This window comes from Pipistrellus kuhlii, unplaced genomic scaffold, assembly GCF_014108245.1.
Source record: "Pipistrellus kuhlii isolate mPipKuh1 unplaced genomic scaffold, mPipKuh1.p scaffold_m20_p_6, whole genome shotgun sequence".
Taxonomy (NCBI): domain Eukaryota; kingdom Metazoa; phylum Chordata; class Mammalia; order Chiroptera; family Vespertilionidae; genus Pipistrellus; species Pipistrellus kuhlii.
In genome coordinates, this window is record NW_023425562.1 from 4,889,418 (window position 1) to 4,913,140 (window position 23,723).

The 23,723-nt window shown below is 48.2% G+C and overlaps 1 protein-coding gene across 12 annotated transcripts in view; it reads left to right on the forward strand.

Annotated features, from left to right (window-relative positions):
• The window catches only part of PTPRT (protein tyrosine phosphatase receptor type T), an 845,125-nt gene that overhangs the window by 610,791 nt on the left and 210,611 nt on the right, over positions 1 to 23,723 (forward strand). For all 12 annotated transcript variants that reach the window (XM_045574406.1, XM_045574409.1, XM_036418808.2 and 9 more), the window contains exons 10-11: positions 16,036 to 16,237; positions 17,564 to 17,666. In XM_045574406.1, coding sequence (XP_045430362.1) covers positions 16,036 to 16,237; positions 17,564 to 17,666 — 305 coding nt within the window. The remainder of the gene's footprint in view (positions 1 to 16,035; positions 16,238 to 17,563; positions 17,667 to 23,723) is intronic.

The window sequence follows — 23,723 nt, forward strand, 5'->3', positions numbered from 1 at the left end:
TATGAACACTTGAGTTTCTTCCACATAAGTCTCAATGCTCAATGTTCATAATACTCTATTTAGATATCCTCTAACATGAATTAAGAACTTGTCAAAATTGAGTAGATCCTATCTTTTATTTTTTTAAGAAAAAAATTAGTATTCCTATTTTCCTCCTTCCAAAATTCCTGTTTTCTAACCACCTGTCTTGTGGATCTGTCTTTAATTTTCCTTCTTGAGTTGGGAGCCAAGATTTGAAGGAGCATCTCATCTTTGAATGATGGATTTTCTATTCCTGTATCACACCTTGGACTCCCAGGGAAGTAAAGGACCTTTGGGGCCTCCTATTGCAGTTTCTCAACTATGCTCCCCTCCCCCAAAAGCTTGAAGACTCACACACTCCCAGGGGTAGGGGAGGCTTCTAGACCAGCTTACTTGGATCCTCAGCTTATCCTTCACCTGACCCTTCCAAGGTGATCCCAGACTTGCCTCCTGGTTCTTGTGCACAGGAGTAGGAAGGCTCAAACCCAGCAGCTCACCTGGACACAACTGTCAATACCTCCCTCGATGAATGGGCTGGCTGGTGAAATTATTAGTTAGGCTCCTAACTCCTTCGCCTTCACCAGGAAAGGGGCTGGAACTTGAGGCACTTGTCTTGGCAATTTGGGGCTGGAAGACAACCCTGTGCACTGACACTGAAGGGGACTGCCAGGAGCTTAGCAGATGTGGCCCCTGTTTGCGTGGTACTTAGTCTGGTCTGATTGGCAGGTATTAATCACAGAGGCAAACAAACAAATGTGAAATTACATACGTAAGATGGGCAGCACAGATCTGCTTCCGAGGTAGCTGTAGGGCAGAACTAGAGTAGCTTTTTCCTCATGTACTCTCTATAAGTGGAACCTTCGCTATAGATAGTAAGACCACAGTGAAAAAAGAACAGTAGAAGAAGTCATGTGAGAAGAAGACTAAGCCATCAGTGCTTTAACCCTGAGTCACAAAGAAAATGTTGGCAAGTGTTCATGTTGTTTTCATGTTCTTATTCCTTCACTATCCAGTGATGTGGATGCTGTACCCCACCCCCATAAATCCTTCCCCACCTCTGGCTCAGCCCCTGACCTGCAGAGCAACACTGTGTGCAGCTCCAGGGGGCCCCATCCACATGGTTACAATCTGAACAGTGCTCCCTAGACTTGTGCGCAATGGCCATGGTCCTCCCGGAGCTAATCATGGCATGTTGGACTTGAACGGGGAAGGTCCACCTGAGGAAATGATGATGGGGTGGAGGACTGGAGGAGGTGCAGACATTAACAAAACGGGAAGGGGTGAAAAAGCACGCTGTGCAGAGGGAACTGCATGGCCACTATCCCTCTGGTGGGACACACAGGGCCAGTACCAGGCACAGGGAAAACGCTAGTGTGGTCTGAGTGCAAGATCAAGGGGACATGCGGTCATTGAGAGGGTGGCGTGGGGATGATAGCAAGGGCCAAACCATGCCAGATCTGTAGGCCACAGTGTAGATTGCTTTTCTTTATTCTGAAAGTGAAGAAAAACCATTGAAGGACTTGAATGTTTTCACAACAATAATGGCAGGTACTTTTACTGAGTGCTTATTATGTCCCAGACACTACTCCAAGGGCTTTGCAAGTGTTGTCTCAATATTGTCTCAATGCTTCCTTACTCAGACCTCTGAGACAGAGACTTCATTGTCCCCATTTAACAGATGAAGAAATTGAGGTACCAGGAAGCTAAGCATCTTGTCCACAGTCTCAGAGCTAGTCTGTGGCAGAGCACAGGGCCTTCCCCACTGCAGGAAGCTGTCTCCTGGTTTTGAAAAGGGCTGAGCAGGAACTAGGATTGCTTTAGGTACAGCAGGAGAAAACCAGCCCATCTCCTGGAGGACCATGTGGACATGGCCTGGCAGCAGTATGGTGCATGGTGTGCCTGTGTGCAGGTGGCTCAAGGGGGAGACTGGACACTTGACACTGGTGCTGGCCCCGCATTGCTGGCCCGTTTCTGGAGGTGGTGCCTGACTCTGGCAAGGCAGAGAATCCCTTATCAGCCCACACAGCTGTTTCCTGGGCTGTTGCCCCCTCGAGTTACATGGCAGTGAAATGAAGTGTTGACATTCAGCTCTGCTTCTTGGACAAGCCGTGCTGCCTTGGGGAGTGCCAGGTGCCCATATGAATTAAAGTGTTTTGGGATCTGCACTTTGGATGAACCCATGGCTCATGGTGCAGGTCTCGGGATGGGGAGGGAGGGACATGGACAAAGATTGAGGAGGGGACATGGACACAGCTCCTGAGCTAGGAAAGCCAAGATCATGTATCTGTTTGCTGAAGAAGAAGCAACGAATGGATTGAAAATAAAAGTGAGGTGATGATGCAGAGATGTTCTCATCAGAGAAATAGACTTGGAAGAAACAGAAGTTCCTCAAAATAGCTCAGATTGGCTTGACAGACACACCTGGGAAGTGGATGAAAAATGGTTTGATGTCAAGATATGTCATCCGAAAGTCAAATACGCAGGTTTCTCTCTCTTCTGTCTTTGCCTCTGCTTCCTTTGATTTGCCTGCCCCATCCTCCTCCTGCACACTGACCTTTCTCTTGGCATGGCTCTTGGCGTCCCTGCCACCTGCTTCAAAGCATGTGTATCTTCAGCTTGCAATGGGACTGACTCTGGCCCCACCACCTCTGCTGTGGAGCACCAGCCCACCCTTTTGGCTTAGCACAGCTTCTGTCCTCTGAGCAATGGAAGGCGAGCTGGCAGGTGTGTCCATGGCACCATTGCCTTCCCTGACTCAGAAATGGAAGCTGTGGCTCAGGGATTGGGGAAGGTAGCTTTCAACACAGAGATTCAGGCTGGAGCAGAGGGGGCATTGGACACCATTGCAACTCTCCGGGGTGCTCAGGTTTGGAGACCTGTGGTGCTCCCTCCTCTCAGGGCCCCGTTTGTTGTTGGAGTGCTGTTGTGATTCCTGAATTCTTTCTTTGGAGGCAAATCCAGGCTTCTCGATTGTGTATCATAGAAGGAAAGAGCCAGGCAAAGAGGCGACTCTGAGCGAGGATCCTCCACCAGGTTAGGTGGCCCAGGCATGTGGTGGAGCCACTCCCCCCAACCCACATCCCAGGCTAACAGTGAATCCGTAGAACAGCCATCAGATGGGAAGCCATTCTAGACAGGCTTCTGTGTGAGAATTTCTATGTTGCTATTCAGAGCTCTTCACAGTGTATTTAAATTGCTGTTACTTTAGCAAATGTCTTTCATGCAAATTTTGATATTTTTCCATGGAGAAGACTTCATCCAAATCAATGGAATGATTCTCTCCACCTCCCCTATGAATTACCATGTGCCTTTTATGTGCATACATCTGAGTTCTTCACATTTGAGCGATTTGGGAGTTCTGCATCTTGGTAGGAGGCCAGGATTCCAGGAGTGGACCTTATCAAAAGTTAGGGTTACCTTAAATACCCTGTTTCCCCCAAAATAAGACAGTGTCTTACATATTTTCCGGTGTAGAAGACGACATTGTGTTATAGTAAAAAGCCTGCTCAGATTGGCCAGAGTCAGAGAGGCGGTCTATTAAAAAAAGAACTGGTGTTGCCTCGGAAGTGGAGGTTAGTCTTAATAGTGAATATAGGCCTAAACCTATGTTTTAACTGTAAAATTAGGGGGTTGTCTTATACGCCGGAAAATACGGTATATTAATTTTTGCTCCCAAAGATGCGCTAAGTCTTATTTTCAGGGGATGTCTTATTTTTCCATGAAGAAGAATACGGTACACATTTATTGTTAAATGAAAATAAAGGAAATTTATTACCTGTATACAGTACGGTAGTACGGTAGTTGTCAACACAAACCAGACAAACTGTGAATCCTATAGTATCAAGAATTTACTCATTTATTCAATGACAATCATGTCATCATCTTCTGGAACATCATCATAACAATCCAATTCCTGAATTTCCTGGTGAATTTCTTGTGACTCCATTTCTTTCAGAATCAGTGGACCAAATCTCTCATGTTTAGCCTGGGGGGGGGGGACTTATTTTCGGGGGGATGCCTTATATTTCACTCAGAAGGAAACCTGTAAATAGATCTTATTTTCGGAGGATGTCTTATTTTGGGGGAAACACGGAATTAGCTCCGCAATGTATCTGGTCTCTGGGCACCAACCCTCTGCTAGAGGGCCCCCAGGGGAAGGAAGAAAAGCTTAGTCTGGTGTCAGGAAACCTGGGCTGCCTTCTAGCTTTCCAGCATCAATTTAGCGTCCAGTAGGGGAGGGAAGGCATTGAAGCTCCAATTGGCCTCCTTGAAAGGTCCTACTGTCCTTGGCCGAGCTGTGCGGAGGCCTCTCCCTGAGCCGGTGTGGGGGAGTCCCCTGAGGCAGGAGAGAGGACCAGGCCAAATGGCACACACCCCTGGAGCTGCATGCAGGCCGAGGAGAGGGTCTGACTCCCCGGCGCTGCCCGCAATGTGGCAGGGAACGACATGTGAGAAGCACCAGTTCCATCCACTTGGCACAGGAGTGCCACACTCAGCAATGCTCTCAGCTTTCCCCCAAGAACTGCTCTGCCCACTCACCAGTCCTCGTTTTACGATGAGAGCACAAAGTTCAGGCTGTTCCTGCTTGTTCTGCGTCATGCATCACAGGTGCTGTTGCCCACAAGAGGTGGAAATTGGTTCTCGGAGGGAGGAGACGGTGGAAAACAATCATCCTCTTTGTAAGCATATGCCTCATATTCATGAAGTACATGAACAGCGATACAGGTGTGCATAAAGCCAGCAGACAGCTATCGAACATGCCTGGAGAATTAAAATATCATTGGGGGAAAGGAAGGAAAACTGTCTAAATAGGTTTCTTAGGAAGGGATCACTTTAAAAAAGTTGAGAAAGCCTGGTTAGACCAGCACCGTCTAGTCTCTGATTACAGATGGCTGCTGAGTACTTGAGATATGGCTAATCCGAATCAGGATGTGGAGGAAGTGCAGAATGCACATTGGGCTTCAAACCGTTATTAGGAAAACTGCAATATAAAATATCCCATCAATTTTTTTGTGTGGATTGCATGTTGAGATAATAACATTGTAGATCTCTTGAGTCAAATATGTTATGAAAATGAATTTCACCTGTTTCTTTTTATATTTTAAAGATTTTTTATTGATTTTTAGAAGAAGGAAGAGGGAGAGAGAAACATCGATGTGAGAGCAAAACATCAACTGGCTGCCTCCTGCAGTTCCCCCTAACCAATGCCCTCTACGAGGGGTTGAGTCCGCAACCCACCACCTGAGCATCTGCCCTAACCAGGAATCTAAACAGCCACTTTTCAGTGGGAGGGACTACACCCAACCTACTGAGCCATACAGGCCATGGCTTTTTTTTTCTTTTCTTTTTTTTCCGTAACTCCTGAAAAATTAAAAACTTTTCAATGTGGCTCACATTTCTAGGGGGCAGGCCTGCTCTAGATAAACATCTGCTAATCGGGATTTGTGCCGGAACTGACTCTTTTTTTTCTTTTAAGCCAATTGTAGTTGTTTTGTACTGTTACTTTATTTTTATTAAATTATTATATGGTATATGTGTACATATTTTACCATTGCCCCCACCTCCCACACATACCCACCCTCCCCAGAGTTTTTTTGTTTTTTTTTTAATAAAATATATTTTATTGATTTTGTACAGAGAGGAAGGGAGAGAGATAAAGAGTTAGAAACATCGATGAGAGAGAGTCATCCATCAGCTGTCCTATTGGGGATATGCCCGCAACCAAGGTACATGCCCTTGACCGGAATCGAACCCAGGTCCCTTCAGTCCCCAAGCCGACGCTCTATCCATTGAGCCAAACTGGTTTCGGCCCTCTCCAGAGTTTTGAGCTGACTTCTGACTCCTTCCCAGGCTGTTTCGTTATCCCACAGCTGTCTCCTTAGAGAAAATCCACTTCCTGTGTGACCTTAGGCATGCCTCTTGACCTCTCTGAGCCCTGGTTTCTCCTGAGTGCTTTGTAATTGAAGAAGCTCCCTCCAGCCTGTGAGGTTCCATACTGGACCCAGCCAGCCGAGGGCTGTGGTCACTGCAGATACGAGGGTGTGAGCCTCCTGATGAACAATTTTCCCAGAAATGACAGTTCCCTAAATAGCAATGTCACCTGCTGTGTGTCTGTTTCTGGGGAAATGTCACTGGGGCAAGATTAGAAAAAAAGAGAAAGCTTCTCACCTGAGATCCTCAAAGAGAGGATGAGAAAAAATGCTCATTTTACCCAGGAAGGGAGAAAAACAAAACCTCTCCTTTCCTGTGGGGAGGAGGAGATACAGCCAAAGCGCAGGCGCTCACAAAGCCTTCCCCTAACGACGGGCTACAAAACCATCTCGCAAATGTGCTCTGCTGGTCTGAATTGATGTCCAAATCTCCAATACGCCATCTCTGATGTCTTTCCTAATGCCTAACCTAAGGAAAGGGGGTGGAGGAAATCAATTCTATTTTAATTTCACGAGAAAATTACAGAATAAAGGGAAAAATGCAACAGTGGAACCTCAGACTTCAGCCCTGGCTGACCGGAATCTGTGATTATGTGATCAATGGATGCCTCCTCCAAAGGGCCTGGCGTCTGCCCCTGCCTCAGCCTTCTGGTGGGAGGCAGGCGCTCCAGGCTGGCAGGACAGACCCCCTGAGGACCTGGGAAGCGCCTCCCGAGGCAAGGCTCCTCGTCCCCCTCTACTCTCCAAATTCACATCTATCCCAGTCTTCCCTGGCTTTGGTCGTATATCCACAAGCCTCTCCCCAGAAGCTCTCCCCATCCCTCCACACTAGGCATGCGTCTTCCACTAATGGGTTCTCACGGCAGAGTTTCTGGCCTCCCAGCCCCTGGAAACCAGACTGGCCACTCTGTATGATGACAGCAGAGCCCTGAGGTTAGCGGGTGGATTCTAGATTGACAATGCCTGGGTGCCAGACCTGGCCCTGCCTCCTTCTTGATGTGAGAACCCAGGAAATGTACCTCTTCTCTCTAAACCTCAGTTTCCTTGCCTGTAAAATGGGAATAAAAATGGTACTAGTCTCATAAATTTGTGAGGATAGTGAGTGATGCAGGAATGTGTTTGGCATGGCTCTTGCTTGGCAACCATTAAGTGGCAATAAGTGTTAACTCTTTATTGTAACAAATTTTACGAGGTGGTCGAAAGTAGAGGGTTGAGCCTTTGGCTTCTGACCTGTGGTTCCACAGGTTAGCACACTTTTCTTTTGTCTTCCTTTTAAAAATATTTAGTTTAAAAATATTTTTTTAACTTGGAGAAAGTACAGAGTTCCTATATACCTATCACTCGGCTTCCCTTAACGTTAGCATTATATATGACCATAGTGAAATGATTAAAACCAGGAAAGAAATAGTGATCAGTATTATAAACTACAATATGATGAACATTATAGTCTACAGACCTTATCTGAATTTCACTTGTTTCCCCATTATGTCCTTTTTCCAGTTCACAATTCCATCTAGCACCCTCCATTGCCATTGTTTTTTCTCCTCTATCTCCCCTAATCTGGGCCAGTGCACAGTCTTTCTTTGTCTTTCCAGTCCTCGGCATTGTTGAAGATAATGGTTTCTTTTGTTCTATTCTGGTCTGTTTTATAGACTTTAATTTAGGTTATGCATTTTTGGCATAAATACCACACAAGTGATATGCATTACTCAGAAGTTAACTTTGATCACTTGGCTAAGAAGGTACTATGGATTTAACCAGCTTCTATATGGCTCCTTGTTATGATACAAATGTGAATAAAATGGTATTCATGCTCTTAGTGGACAAATGGTGTTCTAATTTTCATTGCCATGTAACACCATTCCAAGAGTTAGTAGCATTAAGCCACATTTTCATTGTGCTTAACAGATTCTGAGGGTCAGGAATTTGAAAGGACATAGCAAGGATGGCTGTTTCAGCCCCATGATGCCCACGGACTCAGCTACAAAATCTCAAATGGCCAGGAGTGATGAGACAGCTGAGAACCAGAATCATCTGCAGGCTTGCTCACTTACCTGGACAGATATGGCCCAGACTGGATGCACCTAGGGCTGTCAACCAGAGCATCTACGCATGGCCTCTTCACATGCCCTGTGCTTCCTCACAGTATGGTGGCCTAAGGGGGTGGAGCTTCTTACACTGCAGCTTTGATGCCCCTTGTGGACAGGACAGGAGCTGCATTGCCTTTTGCAACCTAGTCTCAGAGGTAACACTTCCTCCACATTCTTTTGCTCAAAACAGCCACAGTCCCCCTAGACTCCAGAAAGGGACATACTAGTTAGTAAGCTTCACCTCTTCATGGGAAAAGTGTCAAAGGCTTTGTGACCATTTTGAAAAACCACCAAGAATGGAAACGCACTGAAGGGTCTTTCCACTTTACAGGTTTGGAAACTCAGACCCCAGAGAACAAGAGCTTTGCCAGCTGGGGTCTCGCTAACGATTAAATAGATCATTTAACTGAGTTCCGGCTATCTACCAGACGGGCTTCAGTTCAGCTGCCAGAAATGCTTCTCAAGTCTTCCCTGGGGTTGGCCACCCAGACAGACCCACCACAAACCTTGTGTTCTGACAGCAGCAGGCACCCACGGCCAGTCCTCCCCGCTGGCAACTGGTCACATGGGGACGTGTGCAAAGGGCAGTGACGGGTGGGGTGGGAAAAGCTGGACTTTGGCATCAAAATGACTTCATTGCGAACCCAGCTGCACCACACTCTGTGTTTGTTACATGTTCATTCCTAATCCTCATTTATTCAGTAAACCTCACTGACTTCTCCGTGCCAAGCCCGGGAGCTGGCAGTGAGAGCGATGAATAAATAGAATCCAGGCCCTGCCCTCCATGAAGGATTTCCCAGGCTGTCTCTGCCAGAAAGGCCGCTGGCGGGCTGCCAGGTTCCAGGGAGCAGGGTCAAGGGATTATCTGACTTCTCCCGCACCCCACACCCAAAGCCAACCGGAGAGGAATTGGTCACGCAATTTAGCAATGAAACCGGGTTAAACTCAGCAGAACAGAAATCAGCTGAGTGTGACGTTGAAAGGCAAGCTGCTCTCATTTTAGAAACCCAAGAAATATGGCAGTGCAGACTGTAAGCAATGGGGAATATCACAGACAGACTCATTAAGCAAGAACGTTTCTGTGAAAATAACAGAATCATCGCACCCCGGACACCCCATCATGAGATTGAAAGCTGAGAGGAGGATTAAGCTTCGTGTTATTAAGCTGCATTATGACATTTTAGGGAGAGACAGCTTAGAGCCATCAGAGTTGACGGTGGCCCTATTATGGGAACCTGACTGTGTCTTTGAAGTTCAGAGCAGTTTGAAAGAGGGAAACTGTCAGAATATCCCTCCCATGAGCCAGAGGGTGGGGCTGGGGGGAGTAGCCTGACAGAAGCCCAGAGGTAAGGTTGGGGGGATGTGTATTAACAGGAGGAACCCCCCCTTGGCCCCCAAAGTCTGTCTGAGAGCTAGGGGCAGGGTGGTGATTTAGGGGAAAAGTGGGTCCATGATCAGCACTCAATATATGTTAATTGTTATTACCACCTACTGCCAACCTTGCAGTTTTGGTAGATAGATGGTGAATAGAAATGACCCTGGGCCAGCTGAATTCCGAGCTTGCTTTCTCCTGGTGTTTGATCCCAAAGCCACCAGGAAACCAGCTGAAGTCAGACATTATGGCATTGACTGGGAATCTGCAAAAGCCATGGTGGGCTAATGAGCGCAATTCCCTTCTGCAATGCCTCTTTGATCCCTGAGGACCTCAGATCCCTGCGAGTGGTAGCAGGGCTCTCATGCTGGGTAGATTGCCAGCATTGTCCCCTGTGCTGGCAGCCCTGGGCAAGGGGCATAGCCCAGGCAGTCCTGGCACAGCCAACCAAGAGTCGGAGTCTGACCCTGGAGCTCAGCTTGGAAAACCAAGAAGCCTGGCAGCCCTGCCCAGGGGAGTGCTCCTCATCCAGTTGTTAATAGGGCGCTTTGGCTTGTGAGAATCACTCATCTCTTGGAAAATGGCGAATCTGGGCTTCCACACGATTCTGCAAGGCTGACATCCAATGGTCTTCCCACCAACTCTTCTCATTCCTGAAGGCCAGCGTCACCAAGAGGATCCAGCTCCTGCACATTCACAGAGAGTTTCCAGTAGAAGGCTCATTTCCCCTGAGGCCTGGTGCCATGTGTTGGCTATCTCTTACTCCTACATCTCTAAGGACCTCGTTCCTCACTACTCAGGACTTAATAGCTCTCAAGTCTACTTCCTTCTCTCCATCCCCTCAACTTCCAGTCTGAGCCAGGCCCGTACTGCCACCTGCCCTCTAGGTGAGAGCCAGACCTTCCAAAGTGGTTCTGTTCTTCTGGTCAATTTAACTCTCCATCCCTTTTGCCAGAGAATGCGCATCTTGAAATTTGACATGCATGAGAATCACCTGCAGATCTGAGTCCTGTCCCTTACCCCCAACACTTTGGTCAGTATATCTGGGATGCATTCAGTGAGCACCTCTAACACCAATGCCCTCTTGTCTCCAGGCCACAATTTCAGTAGCTCTGATGCAGAATCCAGGAATGACCCTGCACCCCTGTAGATAACCCACCTTCCCTTTAGTTCCATATTATCCTCATGATAAAATCCAAGCCCTTGAGTACTCACACAAAGCCTTTCCTGACCCGGCTTCAATATAGGGCTGCCACATACTGTTGCACACACAGAAACACAGCGCCAAAGGAGGGAATGCACTGAGCTCTGGGCTGTGTCTGACAGGAAGAATATGATGAGACACAAGAAAGACATCTTTTTGTTCTCACAAAGACCCTCTCAGCTCACGGAAGTTAGGGGACTGGGTTGGAGGGGGGACTGTTTTGGCCTGGAGAGGGCCCTTCTCCTACTTTGTACAAAAGGATCACAGAACCCAGTAGTCATCCCACTCAATGGCATCTCTCAAACTTCCTCTTGCTTTGCTCTCCTCCGTTTCCCATTACTCTCTCCCACCTTTCTCCCACCTCCTTCATCTGGTGACTTCCTGGCCTCAGAGGTCTTCTCTATTATATGCTCCCAGAATCACTTCCCCTCCGTTTAGAGCAGTAGTCCTTCATCCCTGTGGCCCCCCTGGCTCCCTCACTGTACTGGAAGTTTCTATAGGCTCCCCAGTGCTCAGCACAAGTCAAGAGCTCAAGGAGAAGCTGTTGTAGATTCTATTCTGCAGCCACAAAGACCTCACAAGTGCCAAAACCAGCAGGCCACCTTTTTGTTGTTGTTTCTTAAATGTTTTCTTTTGAAATAGTTCTGAATGTACAGAAAAGTTGCAAAAATAATGCAGAGAGTTCTCTACCCTTCCCACAACTTTGCTGAATGCTAGCATCTCACAGTGCCAGAGCATATGTGTCAAAAATGGAGAATTCATGTCTGTGCATTATGATGAACTAAACATCCATACCTTTTTGTTGTTGTTTCGTTTTGCTTTTTCCTGATTTCCTATGTTTTCCTGCAGATGGTCTATTTTTATTCTCCCTTCTAGGTTCCTGCATAGCATTTGGGTGTCATGTCTCCTCATTCTCCTTCAATCGATGACAGTTTCTCAATCTCTCCTTGTTTTCATGACTTTGACATTTTCTAAGAGTACTCAGTGTTTGACTGATGCTTTCTCATTAATGGAGATTCTGTAAAAAAAAGAAAAAAGGAAGAAAAAAAGACCACAAAGGGTATATACCCATCTCATCACATCATGCCAGGGGGCCCTTAATCTCATCCTGATTTATCATTGACAGTGTTGACCTTGAACACTTGGTTAAGGTCCTGTCTGCCAGGTCTCTCCACTTTTACACTGTTAATTCAAAGGGAGCCCACACTCAAGTAGAGGAATTAGGACCTTCCTTCTGGGAAATGTCAAAGCATTTGTGGTTTTATGATGGAACCACAACAGTACCTAGGAAATCTGGGGAAGATAAAGCCATGGGAATATTGTTTCACCCACCAACTCCAGATTCATCAGTGAATCCTGCCTACAGCCATTATACTTGAACTGAACGGTGAGGAAAGTTTTCACTGGCATGTGCTGCCTTTTGTAGTTTAGCTTAGTCCCTTCATGCCATAGGACTCAGCTCCAGTACTCTCAGCCATGGCTGTCCAATCAGATCTCCTGGAGAGCTTCAACATGTGCCAATGCCCAAGCATGTGTATCCACAGCATGGATTCAATTAGTCTGGGGTGGGGTCAGGCATTGGTGCTTTTTAGAAAGGCCCTGGGCCATTCTGTGCTCTGGAGTCCAGATTGAGCACCTCTGGCCCAGCCCTGCCCTCTGGCAGCTTCTTTGGGAAGCTGTCCTTACTCTGCCTGGAAGAACCAGTTGCTCCCAGATCTGTGTTCCCAAAAAGAGTTCGTTCCCTGCAATATCCATCAATCCTGTCAGGATCGGGGATTTCTTCATCGATGTTTCTTCAGAGCCCCGACCAGAGTCTTATACAGAGTGGGTTCTCAATGAACATTCGTTGGCTGAGAGAATGAATTCATCTCAATAGAACAAAAACATTAGCTGCCTGGGCACAAAAGTGGCAGGTCCCTGCACTCTCACTGGCTCCATAGTACTGGAAACCCCAGGCACAGCAGTCCGCATGTCAGTCATCATCTTTTTTTCATGCTGTTATCATAGTTCAAGGCTCTCTAGGAAGAATGAGGGTCCCTGGGCAAGAAGTCATGGACATGTGCATTGTGGACATCTGTGCATTCTCACTGTTCTTGAGAAGAAATGTGTTCCCATGTTATTTTAAAATTGCTAGGAAATCAATGAGTCAACACTACACTTCTGTCAAGCAGAGATTACCTTGAACTGGTCTCCTTTTGTACTTTTGCCTTGGAGGTCACCAAGATGGCAAAGACCATCCCTGCACTGTAGATCAACATAGAAAGTAAATATTTTAACCAGTGTTTTGAGTTTACAGAAAAGTAAATGAATTTAACTATACAATGAACTATCTATGTTGATCTATTTTACATATAGACTTATTAATACTCTACTGTTTTGAGAATTCCAGATTCTGAGTTGGAAGCCATTTGGAGAAATTTGAAAGCAGGCGGATGGATAACTTAAGGTGCTGACTCCCCTCTCCCCCAAAGGGTTTAGGTTGAAGACACCATGGATATAGTAAAAGCTATAGAGGTTATTTCTGGAAAGTCAAGCTTAGGTGGGCAGGTTGTGACCCATTTTACATGACAATTGATACTATATGTGTTTCCTCAATGTGGGGTCATCTATTTGGGAGGGAGCCCTTTTTACAACCCTCTGGGCCTCCCAAGGCATCCTGGGTGTGTGAATAAACTTATCCAAGCTTTTGTCACATCACGGCACCTACTATGGTGAAGTTGAGACAGCAGAGAACTCTTCATGAGCTGTGGCTTTCCCTCCATTCTTCCAGCAGCCACACAATCACACACATAGCCACCCTCACCTCTGCTCCCGTGTGGCGCATGTCACCTCTTTGGCTTCAGCTTCCTCAGCAGAGGAATGGGAATAACCATAAAGAATTCATACCATTTTTTGAGGCTTAAACAAGGCGGTTTTTATGCAAACCCCCTCTCACAATAGCAAGTGCTTCGCACATAGCAAGTGCTCCCAATGGTGTTTTTGTCTTGATTGCATCATCTGATCAGCTAGATGCTTCTGAGTCCTGGCTGCATCCCTCATTCTTATCTCCTATCTTCCCTTAACTCCCATGCACCATCTCATCCTCAGAACCTGAGTCTTGTCAGACGGGTGCTCTATCTGAACATGGGACTACAGGGTCTTATGCTGTACTGAGCCCAGTGCCTGGAGCACAGCATGTTCAAGTTCTTCCTGTCAGGGCTCCTCAAAGGAAACGGTTTCCTTCTGTTCTCCCTGCCTCTCTTGTCCCTGCCTCTTCAGTTCAGGGTAGAAGGGCTACTTGTTCTTTGCTCTGTTGATAGAGCCTTGATGCAAAGGCTAAAGTTGCATTAAAATTATTATTTAACCCTTGAAGAACCCAAGACTCAGAGAGAGAGAGGTTAAGCAAATGGTTCAAGCCACATAGCTAGTTTGATCATTCACTTGTCCATGCAAAAGGAAGAAATGTGTAATGAAAACCAAATAAGATAGTTGCCCTCCTGGAGCTTAAAGTCTAATACAGGAGTCATCTACCACTTTCTACACAGGACCAGAGAGAAAATATTCACGACTGTGTGAGCCATGGGATCTCAGTCCCAATGACTTAATTCTGCCATTGTCCTGTCTAAGCAGCCAAAGATAGTGGGAAAGGGACTCACAATGAAATCATTGCATGACTAAATGTAAAATTCACAGTTCAAAGAGGAGAGTTGTGACTCTGGGTACTTGGCGGATGTGGGAGTCAGGGAAGGTGCTCATGACAAGTGTCATTTCAAGTAAGATCTAAGGATGAGGAGTCATTAACTAGGTGAGGAGGAGGCATGAGAAGGAAAACAGTGTTTTGTGCTGACAGAAGAGCTTGTGCAGAGGTCCTGGAGCAAAAAGGACCATGGCTCGTTTTAGACACTGTACTAAGGCCTAGGTGGCAAGAGGGAGCCCAAGAGAGACCAACTCATGGCATGAGCTGATGAAGACCCTGGGACAGCAATGCGGTCTGAGTCTGGAGGGCTATCGATTCTAAGGGATGGTGTGATTGGATTCTCATTTTGAAGTACCCACTCTGGCTCCTGGCTAGGGGTCCCACTGATGGGGACCCGAAGAGACTGGGTGGCCTGGATCACCTTGTTGCAGCCAGAGCCCAGTCCTTAGAGTCCGTGTGGACCTGCAGCTCAGCACCCTTTCCCCAACTCACCCTTTATTTTATGGTTGCTGTTCCAACAAATCCCTCTCTTTCTCCTCTTCCAAATGAAGAGTCACATTGCATCATGTGTTTTACGGCCATAGCTCCATCCCATTCCATTTTTCTCACCTTCCTCCTTTTCCTCCCCAGCCTGAGCCCCCCACAAGCTGCAGGTTCATAAAACTTGCAGGTTAAATTTTTCATAGACGGTTTCTGACAAAGCAGTGGGGATTCGGCTTGGTGAGGCCCTCCATAAAAAATTGAAGACACACTATATTAACATACATTGATTTATTCATGGTGTTTCATTACAAGTAAGTGAGGATCCTGTAATACCAGGAAAGGTTAGGAGAGCAGGGAACGCGGTAGATTATATTGACAGCTCGATGGAAATTGAGTTGCTTCTGGATTAAATTTGGAGGGCAGGAAAGGAATTGGCTAGTAAATAAGGCATGAGTTTTACCTCCCAGTATGCAGTTGCCACCAGCCCAGCCAGGGGGACTAGGGAGAGATTTCAAAAGGATGCATATGTGTGCCTTCCCCTCCTGTGGTCTGGTGTGCCCAGCTGCAGGCAGAGTTCTCTGAACCTGTTCTTCCTCCTGCCACTGGGGACACCTGGAGTCCATTCGAGCCCTGAACCCTCACCTCCCCCATTTGCTCACCACTCTGCAGTCACACTGGGCTTTCCTCGGTTCTCAGGTCTTTGCATTTTTATCTTTCCAGATAATTCTTTTTTGGATACTTCTCTCTCACAGATGGTCTGTCCAATGTGGTGGCCACTAGCCACGCAGGACCACTACACTTGTGAAATGTGTCAGTACCAATGAAGAGGGGACACGGGAAAACTGCATATGAGATGGCTAGACTTCATGGGAATACATCTAGACTAAATGTATTCATATTATAAAATAGGAGTATAAAGTATCTCAGGAACTCTGTAAATTACAGATTGAAATATTTTGCATATATTAGGTTTGACAAGATATATGTAAGTTTTTTACTTTATTTGTATTTCATTGTGGCCACTAGGAAGTGAAAGGGCATGTCTATGACGTGGTTGTGTCTCTGTGGGGCAGCGGTGGTGCACAGCGCCCGCAGCGGCTGGTTTCCAGACTGGGTAGTCTGTAAGGTGGACAGCAGCATTGGGACTCACGGACCAAGCCGCGTGCCTTCTCCTTCCCTCCCCGGAGGTCCCTCCACCTGAGCACCTTCCAGCCTCTGAGCCAGTTGTTAACGCGTTTGCTTGCTTGCTTGTCGTGCAGATCAACTACAAGGCTGTTGGCTCCCTGGACCCGAGCGCGGACCTCTCCAGCCAGAGGGGGAAGGTGTTCAAGCTGCGGAATGAGACCCACCACCTCTTTGTGGGTCTGTACCCGGGGACCACCTACTCCTTCACCATCAAGGCCAGCACGGCCAAGGGCTTCGGGCCCCCCGTCACCACGAGGATCGCCACCAAAATCTCAGGTACCGCTCTCGGAAAGCGGGTGCTGCTCTGTTTCTCCCCCATGCCTCCTTTCCCTGGGAGCGACAGAAAGGCCAGAGCCAGCTGTGGCCGTGTAGTACTGGAGATCAAAACGAGGCTGCCCCTCCTGTGTTACCTGTGTAGTCTCACAAAGAAAACCCAACCCACACGCCTCCTAACGCGTGAAAAGTTGTACTAATCAGACCAGAGGGCATACTGTGCAAGTCACCAAAAATTAGACTACCCCGTTGCATTAAGTAGTGCTTTATTTTCTTCATGCACATTAGCTTTGTAAAAATGAGATCTGTTTTCAGGAATGTTCCTTTTAGCACGGCAGGGCCCAGCAGGGGTCTTCAGGAAATGTCTGATGAATGAATGAAGGTTACAAAGCCACCGTGGTCCATGATTCCACCTGCCGCCCCCAGCAGGGCCCCTCCGCCCTCCGTCAACATTCGGGGGAATTACCTGCGAGCCTGTTCTACAGTTTACATTGTTTCAGAATGTCTGTGCAATTCTGGCCGCATGCACATTTATTTTGCATAACAGACCCATGGTGGTTTTGGTCGCTTAATGTTTCCACTTCTGCTTATACCATAAGCATTTTCCATGTTGCTACATTGCTTTCATTATAATGTTCTGTCAAGCGGATGGACGTAATTTAATTAAACATTCCCCTGTGGTTGGATATATTTGGGACTTCCATGATTTTATAAAATAATGCTTCAATAAACATGCTGCAGAATAAAGTTTAATTCATCGGTTTGGATTATAACTCTGGGATTAAATTCCAGAAAGTGAAATACTGAATTAAAAAGGATGTGGGTTTTAATAGCTCTTAATACAAATGGCTACCTCCCCCAGGGATCAGAGTTAGTTTCACTCCTGAGGGGTTGGGGATGAGAGAGGGAGGGTTTCATGAGGGGAAAAAAAAAAAAAGAATCACTCATCGCTATTGTATTATAATTTACATTTTTAATGCGCTTAACAAGGTTGACTGCGCTCATATCTTTTTGAGAAAATATATTTCCTGCATTTATCTGTTTGTTCATGTGGGACTTTTTGGTTCCAGGGGGTTACTGGCTACATCTCTGCCACCCTTTTCCCGGCTCTGCAGCACCATGAGGGAACCCTCAGCCTGGTGGGAGGTCAGGACCTTTTTTGCTGAAATCCTGGGATGCCGTGTGACTCTCACCTAGCTTTCAAACGCCCTCCTTCCAGTCATCCTGAGTGTCTTGGGGTGAATGAATGAATGAATGCTATGATTTCACCCCCGTGAGGGGGGCTTGGGACCTGTGCTGAGCTCCATACTCTCTCTGTTCTCTGCCCAGCTCCATCGATGCCCGAGTATGACACAGACTCCCCACTCAACGAGACAGACACGACCATCACGGTGATGCTGAAGCCGGCTCAGTCCCGCGGAGCCCCTGTCAGGTAGGAGGGTCCTTCGCCTCCAGTTCACAGCTTCCCTTCTCTGCACCAGGCACGCCTCCCACGGAGGCATGTCACCATCAGTGCCCGGGCCAGGAGTGGCCAGGAGCCAGGCTCCCTGGAGGAGGAGGGCCAGCAGCCCACACCCAGGTCAGCAGGCCCTTGAGCCAGGAGCCTCTCTCTGCACAATGGGTGTTGGAACTGATTCTGATGGAGCATGCTGAGGCACACCTGGGGAGGCTGGGAGAGAACCTTCTGGAACACATGGACATTTATTTAGTGGGTTGGGAGCCTGGAGACAGCCTTCTGCCCAGAATATCTTTCCATGTCTGACTGGCATTCATAGACAAACAGGCAGACTTGCTGAACTCTGAAGCCTGCCTGCTCAGAGACATGAATGGGGCGGGACCTCTGGGCCAGGCCAGCATAGGGCCTTAGCCTGCTAGGGTCCCCCATTGGGGCTTGAAGTCCAAACCTGACTGCTGATTTCTGCCAGAGGCCACTGGGGGTCAGGAGCATGCTCATGGCCCAGGCGACCAAAGCCTCTCCGTTGCTGAGCTGTCCCAGGGCGAGGTCCTGGCACATGGCTACAAGGAAGGCAGGCATTTCTCTTAAACCAGCTGCCCTTTGCACAGGGGCAGCAGCTCTGAGCTGGCCTGCTAGCTCTGCTCAGCGAAAAAGGACTGCAGTCCCTTGGAATCAAGCAGAGTGTTGGGTGAATCAGCTTTCTAATGGGCTCAGTCCAGCTCAAGCACGCACTGAACACCTTAGATGCCCAGAAGGGGGAGGGCCATGGGGGATAAAAACGATTCACTCACTTAGCCGTTCAACAAGTATGCATGGGGCACTCCCTCTGTGCCGGGGACTGTCTGGCTGCTGAGGAGACAGCAGTGGGCTAGCCATAAGTAACTCGTGGTCAGAAGAAAGCCAGACTCTCGCTGGGACACAGGAATACATAATTACAACACAGTGCATGCGTATGGAGATGTGCCTGGGTCGTGATGAGGGCTCAGAGGAGTGAATTCCCAGAGGAGGTGCCACTGAGCTAGGTCTTGAGTGCTGTGTGAGATTTTGCCAGAGTGGTAAGAGGACTCGGCGTGAGCAAAGGCTTGGGGGACAGAAGCAGCTGCTGTCCTGGGAGCAGCCAGGAGTGGTTCTGTCTGCTTCAGCATAAAGATTAAGGCGGCAATGGGGGGTGGCGGTGGGCCGTGTTTGAGCTGCTCAGGTTTCTCTGTGGAGCCCTGGGGAGCCATCTGCAGTGTGGCTTTTATGAAACTGGAGACGAGGAGACCAGTCGGAAAGGAGGCTATTGGGATGGTCCAGTTATCTGTTTTCCCACCTGACCCAACGCTACCCAGAAATCATGGGCAGTGCATTAGGTCCAATCAGCTGCCCGCAATTAGGAAGTCCCCATCCCCCAATTCTGTGGGCTTTGAACAATGTTCTGGTCTAAGTCAGGTGAATCTTCAGACCTCACAGCAGGCGTGTGCAGTGTTGGTGGGACACCTGAGCCGGGAACTCTCGCCTTGTCTCCTGGGCATAGGGTGTTGCCGGACTGTCCTGGCGGTGGTGAGCCCAGGCAGGCGGTGGCCATTACACCAAATAAATAGTTACTGAGTCACTTGCTTTTTTTATTCCTGTTACTTTCATGCAATATTGTCATTCAAGTCTGTCTGTACACTGAGATATTGTTGTCCTCCTTTTCAGATAGTATCATCCTCATCCTCAGGCTCAGAAATTCCCACGAGCACACAGACAGTAAGTAGGGACGCTGAGACTGAACGTAGGTCCTCCAGGTGCTAAATTGCGTGTTGCACTTCGGCCACTTTGCCTGCCTCCCTTTCACAGCGATTGCCTCTTTCACGAAGCAGCACTGGCCATGTTTCAAAATCTTTGGAAACTTTCCAGACGGCAAAATAGGGCCCAGGAAAGAGAGCACACAGTCCATTAGCAGCTGACCCCCGCCCTGCACTTTTATACTCTGCAAGCCCACAACACTACCTACCGTGGCTTCCTGGTGGGTGTGGATTCAGTCCCCTCCCAACAGCCCTCTCTGTGGGGCAATGGAAAGGCTGGGATCTTAGTGACAGGGAGCCTGGGTTCAGGGTACTGCTGTGCAACCTTGGACAAGATACTTAATTTCTCTGAGCCTGAGTTTTGCTTATCTGGAAAGTACAAAGGGTAACGATTCCACAGAGGCTAAATAAGATATGGAAGTAAGCCACAGCAAGGCAGGCTGTCAGAGTTAGTTTCTTCGCTGGCTTTCCTGCTTCTCTTGGGAACTTAGGAAGGTCTGTTCAAAATGGATTTTGAGAAATCTGTCCATCACAAGGTCACAGTGCTGCCTGCTTCTTTCCTATTCAAATTCCCAAAGTTTTTCCTAAATTCCCAAAGCTTTTTGAGACCTGGTTTTATGGTGGGGATGAAAAGCCTCTGCTTTTTTTCTTCAGATCCCTAACTTTTTTCCAGCACTTCTTTTTAAAATTGTCTGAAAAATAAGCAATATGGGTCCAGCAGCATAAAGTTAAATTTTGTACAAAGGACTAGAGTCCCATCCTCAGGGTAAATCAGATTATATGTCCATGAAACTCTGAAAACTCGTCAAAGGAATTAGCACCATGTTTTATTGAACACTTACTGTGTTCCTGGAATTTAACCTTGACTAACCTAAGGACAGGATCTTTCTGTTAGAAATGAGGGAGCTGAAGTTCAGTCTCAGAGCCAGCAAGTGATGAAGCTGGGACTAGGATCCAGGCCCGCCTGACTCCAGAGACGAGCAAAGGGGGTCTCTGAGAAGCCCACACAGACATTCCTGGAAAAGTCTTTCTAGTTCCCACAGAGAGAAGACCCCTGCCCTCTCCTCTGGGCCTGCATGCTCTTAGTGTGCCCATCTGTTTGGTAACCTCATGCATCCTAAGACCACAGTAAACTGAGAGGCGGGAATGGAAGTCCCCAGCAGCAGTGAAAAATGGCAGTTGGCAGGGAGCAAATAAAAAAACAGGAGAACTCTCTATAACTGACACGAGGACTCAAGAAATGAGGAGGCCTGCCCGCTGCAGCTCCTCACGGCCAGGGTTGTTCATCCATTGCTCCCGGCTCACCCACCTGAAATGTAGCATTAGGTTCCGTGTCTTCAAGCGCAAAGGACCTGCTAGCTTTCATCGAATGAGCAAGAGCTTGCCGCGTGCCTGTCCCTGTGGATAAACTGTATCCTCACCACATGGCAATAGCAGCGTCCCCGTGCTGCAGTTATGGGAACTGACCCTAAGCCAACCCTCATTCCACTGGGCCCTGGCAGCTCCCCAGGAGGAAGCGGTGCATGACGTATTTTGGTGACATTACCATGGGAAAAAATGAAAATAAATGTCACTGCTCAAAGGGGCAATGCTTCGTGTGTGGAGAGGTCTGGCTGCATTTCTCCCCAAGGCTCTGCGTCACTGAGGATGTACACTCCTTTTCAGATCTATTTTCAGACCGTTGCTTGGGCATTTGACAAAAAGGGCAAGAGACTAACCAGTGCCACCCAGCAAGCCTTTCAGGGCAGCCTGCAACGACAGCGGTGGCTCCATCACAATAGACTTCCGTTCCCTTAGCTTTTTGTCACCTCGAGGTCAGGGCACCAAGATGCCCCTTTGGAGGCAGTTGACCGACAGGTTATTCAACAAATGGGGCATTTGATGTGTTCCAGGAGCAGGAGGTGTGTGGGTTATAGCAGGAAACAGGACAGGCACACACCTGTCCTCCTGAGGCTCAGCATCCAGCGGTTGTTCCTGGGAATGGGGCAGAGAGCAGGGGCCTTAAGCAGGCAAACAAACAAGATGATGAAACTGGACCAGCAAGACAAGGACAGGGACTGTGCTGGTCGAGAGGAGAGGACTGGCTGGAGGGATGTGCACAAGGGGGTCCGCAGGTCGAGGAAGAGGAGAATTGAGAAAACAACAAAGGCCATAACGGTAGCACATGAAGAGCTTACTTGGTGCATGGGGGTTTATAGTTGATCGTTCCTTTGATTTCATTGTGCCATCCTATCGCCACTTACCCAGGAGCTCAGCGGGGTGGGGCAGGTGGAAACACCATCTCCATTTCTGAAGAGGAAGCTGTATTCTGAGGTGCTGAATGATTGGCCCAAGGTCGCCAAGCTTGTTACCTGTACAGCCAGGACATGGACCCCACTTCCTGCCTTGGCGTTCATTGCTCCCCTAGAAGGTTCTGTGTTTCCCACGCCTGGGTTGTCGAGTGATGACTGAGTAATCATCCAGAGGGGGTGCTGGCGAGGGAACTGCCATCAGCTGGGGAATTGGGGGGGAGGCGAAAGGATGCTTCAGTACCCTCCGTTCCGGTTGTGTGAACCAGCCTTCACTTGAACCTCAGCATGTCTCTCTCTGAGTGGGGTCTGCCTGTCCTCAAACAGCATCATAGCTGAGCCCCAGCCCTCAGGCCTCGCCAGCAGGGCTCTGTCCCTGCTCAGCCCCTTGCTGCCCCTTGGGAGCCCCTTGGGTCTGACTCTGTCTGGTGGGGTGAGCAGGCACGGAGGCCAGGAGGGGAGGTGGGGAGGGAAAATGCCCTGTGGGGCTCCCACACCCTCCTCTCTCCAGCCAGACCACGTCGGCAGCTTGGCCTATATTTCTAATACCCCACAATAGAGATTTATTGCTTTTGCATTGCTTTCCCCAGGCCTTCAAAGATTTATTGGTTTTTAAGTGACAGAATCCCAGAATTGCTTAAAAGATCAATCAAACAGTGACTGGAATCTAATATTCAGCTCTGACTCGAACACGCTGGGCCCTCTTCCCCCACGCCCCGCCTGTCATGCTGATGTATCTGTAGTAACCTTCCTCAGAAAGGAACTTGGCCATGAATTAATCACCCCTAATGCAGTCCCTGAAGTAGGGCCGGGAAGAGCCCCGAATTCTGTAGCAGACCCTCCCCTGGGTCCTCAGCTGGCTTCCTTAGAGGCACCCCTTTCTCCCGCCCCCCTCCCTCCTCTCATTCAGTCAGTGAGGGTGCCCACCCGCTCAACCTCAGACTCAGCTTGGGAATTAGCTCTTCTGTTCCTCCCTGTTCCCATGAGCCCCCTCCTTCCCACCCCCACCCCCTGCCCCTGACTCTCCTAGCCTGCCAGGGCACCTTGCTGGTTTCCCTGGCAAACATTTATCACCTTTCTCCACCCTCCACAGGCTGCTGGAATGGTCTTTCAGAAGCACAATTTGGATCAAGTTAATTTTTCTGCTTAAAATTCTTAAATGGGTCAATGGCTTTCTACCGCATTTAAGTTCAAGCTTCTTGGCGTAGAATTCAAGGCCCATCAGAATCTGGCCATAACCCGTTTCTGGTTTTATTTCCTTTCGCTTTGCCCTCTTACAGGCTTTGCTCAAGTGTCCTGTGTGCTTTCTTCATCATTCCTTCCTGAGCTTTCTATTGGGCTACACATGTGTTGAATGTTTTCTCTGGGTTTATTTCATGTGTGTTCCTCAGTAGTCCCTGAGCTTCAAGAAATGGGTAGGCTTGACACGAATAGATCCCCTTTCCTGGGGACCAGTGCCTGGCATTTAGTAGATACTAAAAATAAAACAAACAAAACATAAGTGAATAGATCAGCACATCTGTTTTGCACACCTGGCTGGAGCCAGGTGCTGGGACTGTGCAGGTGCACTTCACAGGCCCTGCATCAGCTGCCCCTAGTCTGTAGTTGCTGTCCAATGGAACCTCCTGCTGTGATGAAAATGTCCTATCTCTGTGTTGTCCAAATAGTCACCACTCATTACATACGACTGTTGAGCACTTAAAATATGACTGAGGAATTGATTTTTCAAGTTGTGGCCAGTGGCTACCAATTTAGATGGTCTTTAGGAAGAAGATTCAGAAAAAGAAACAAAAAAATGCTGATGAGCCTATGGACTAGGCCAGAGGTTCCTGAGAGTTCAGGTGCACAGGCATCCATCTTCAGCCTGGAACCTCGGGACAGGGAGAGCTTCTTGGAGGCAGTGTTGCCTGATCTGGGACCAGTGTGCTTAGTGTGTGCTTAGTGACGAAGGGAAGCATGTGATCCGGGAGGAAGCA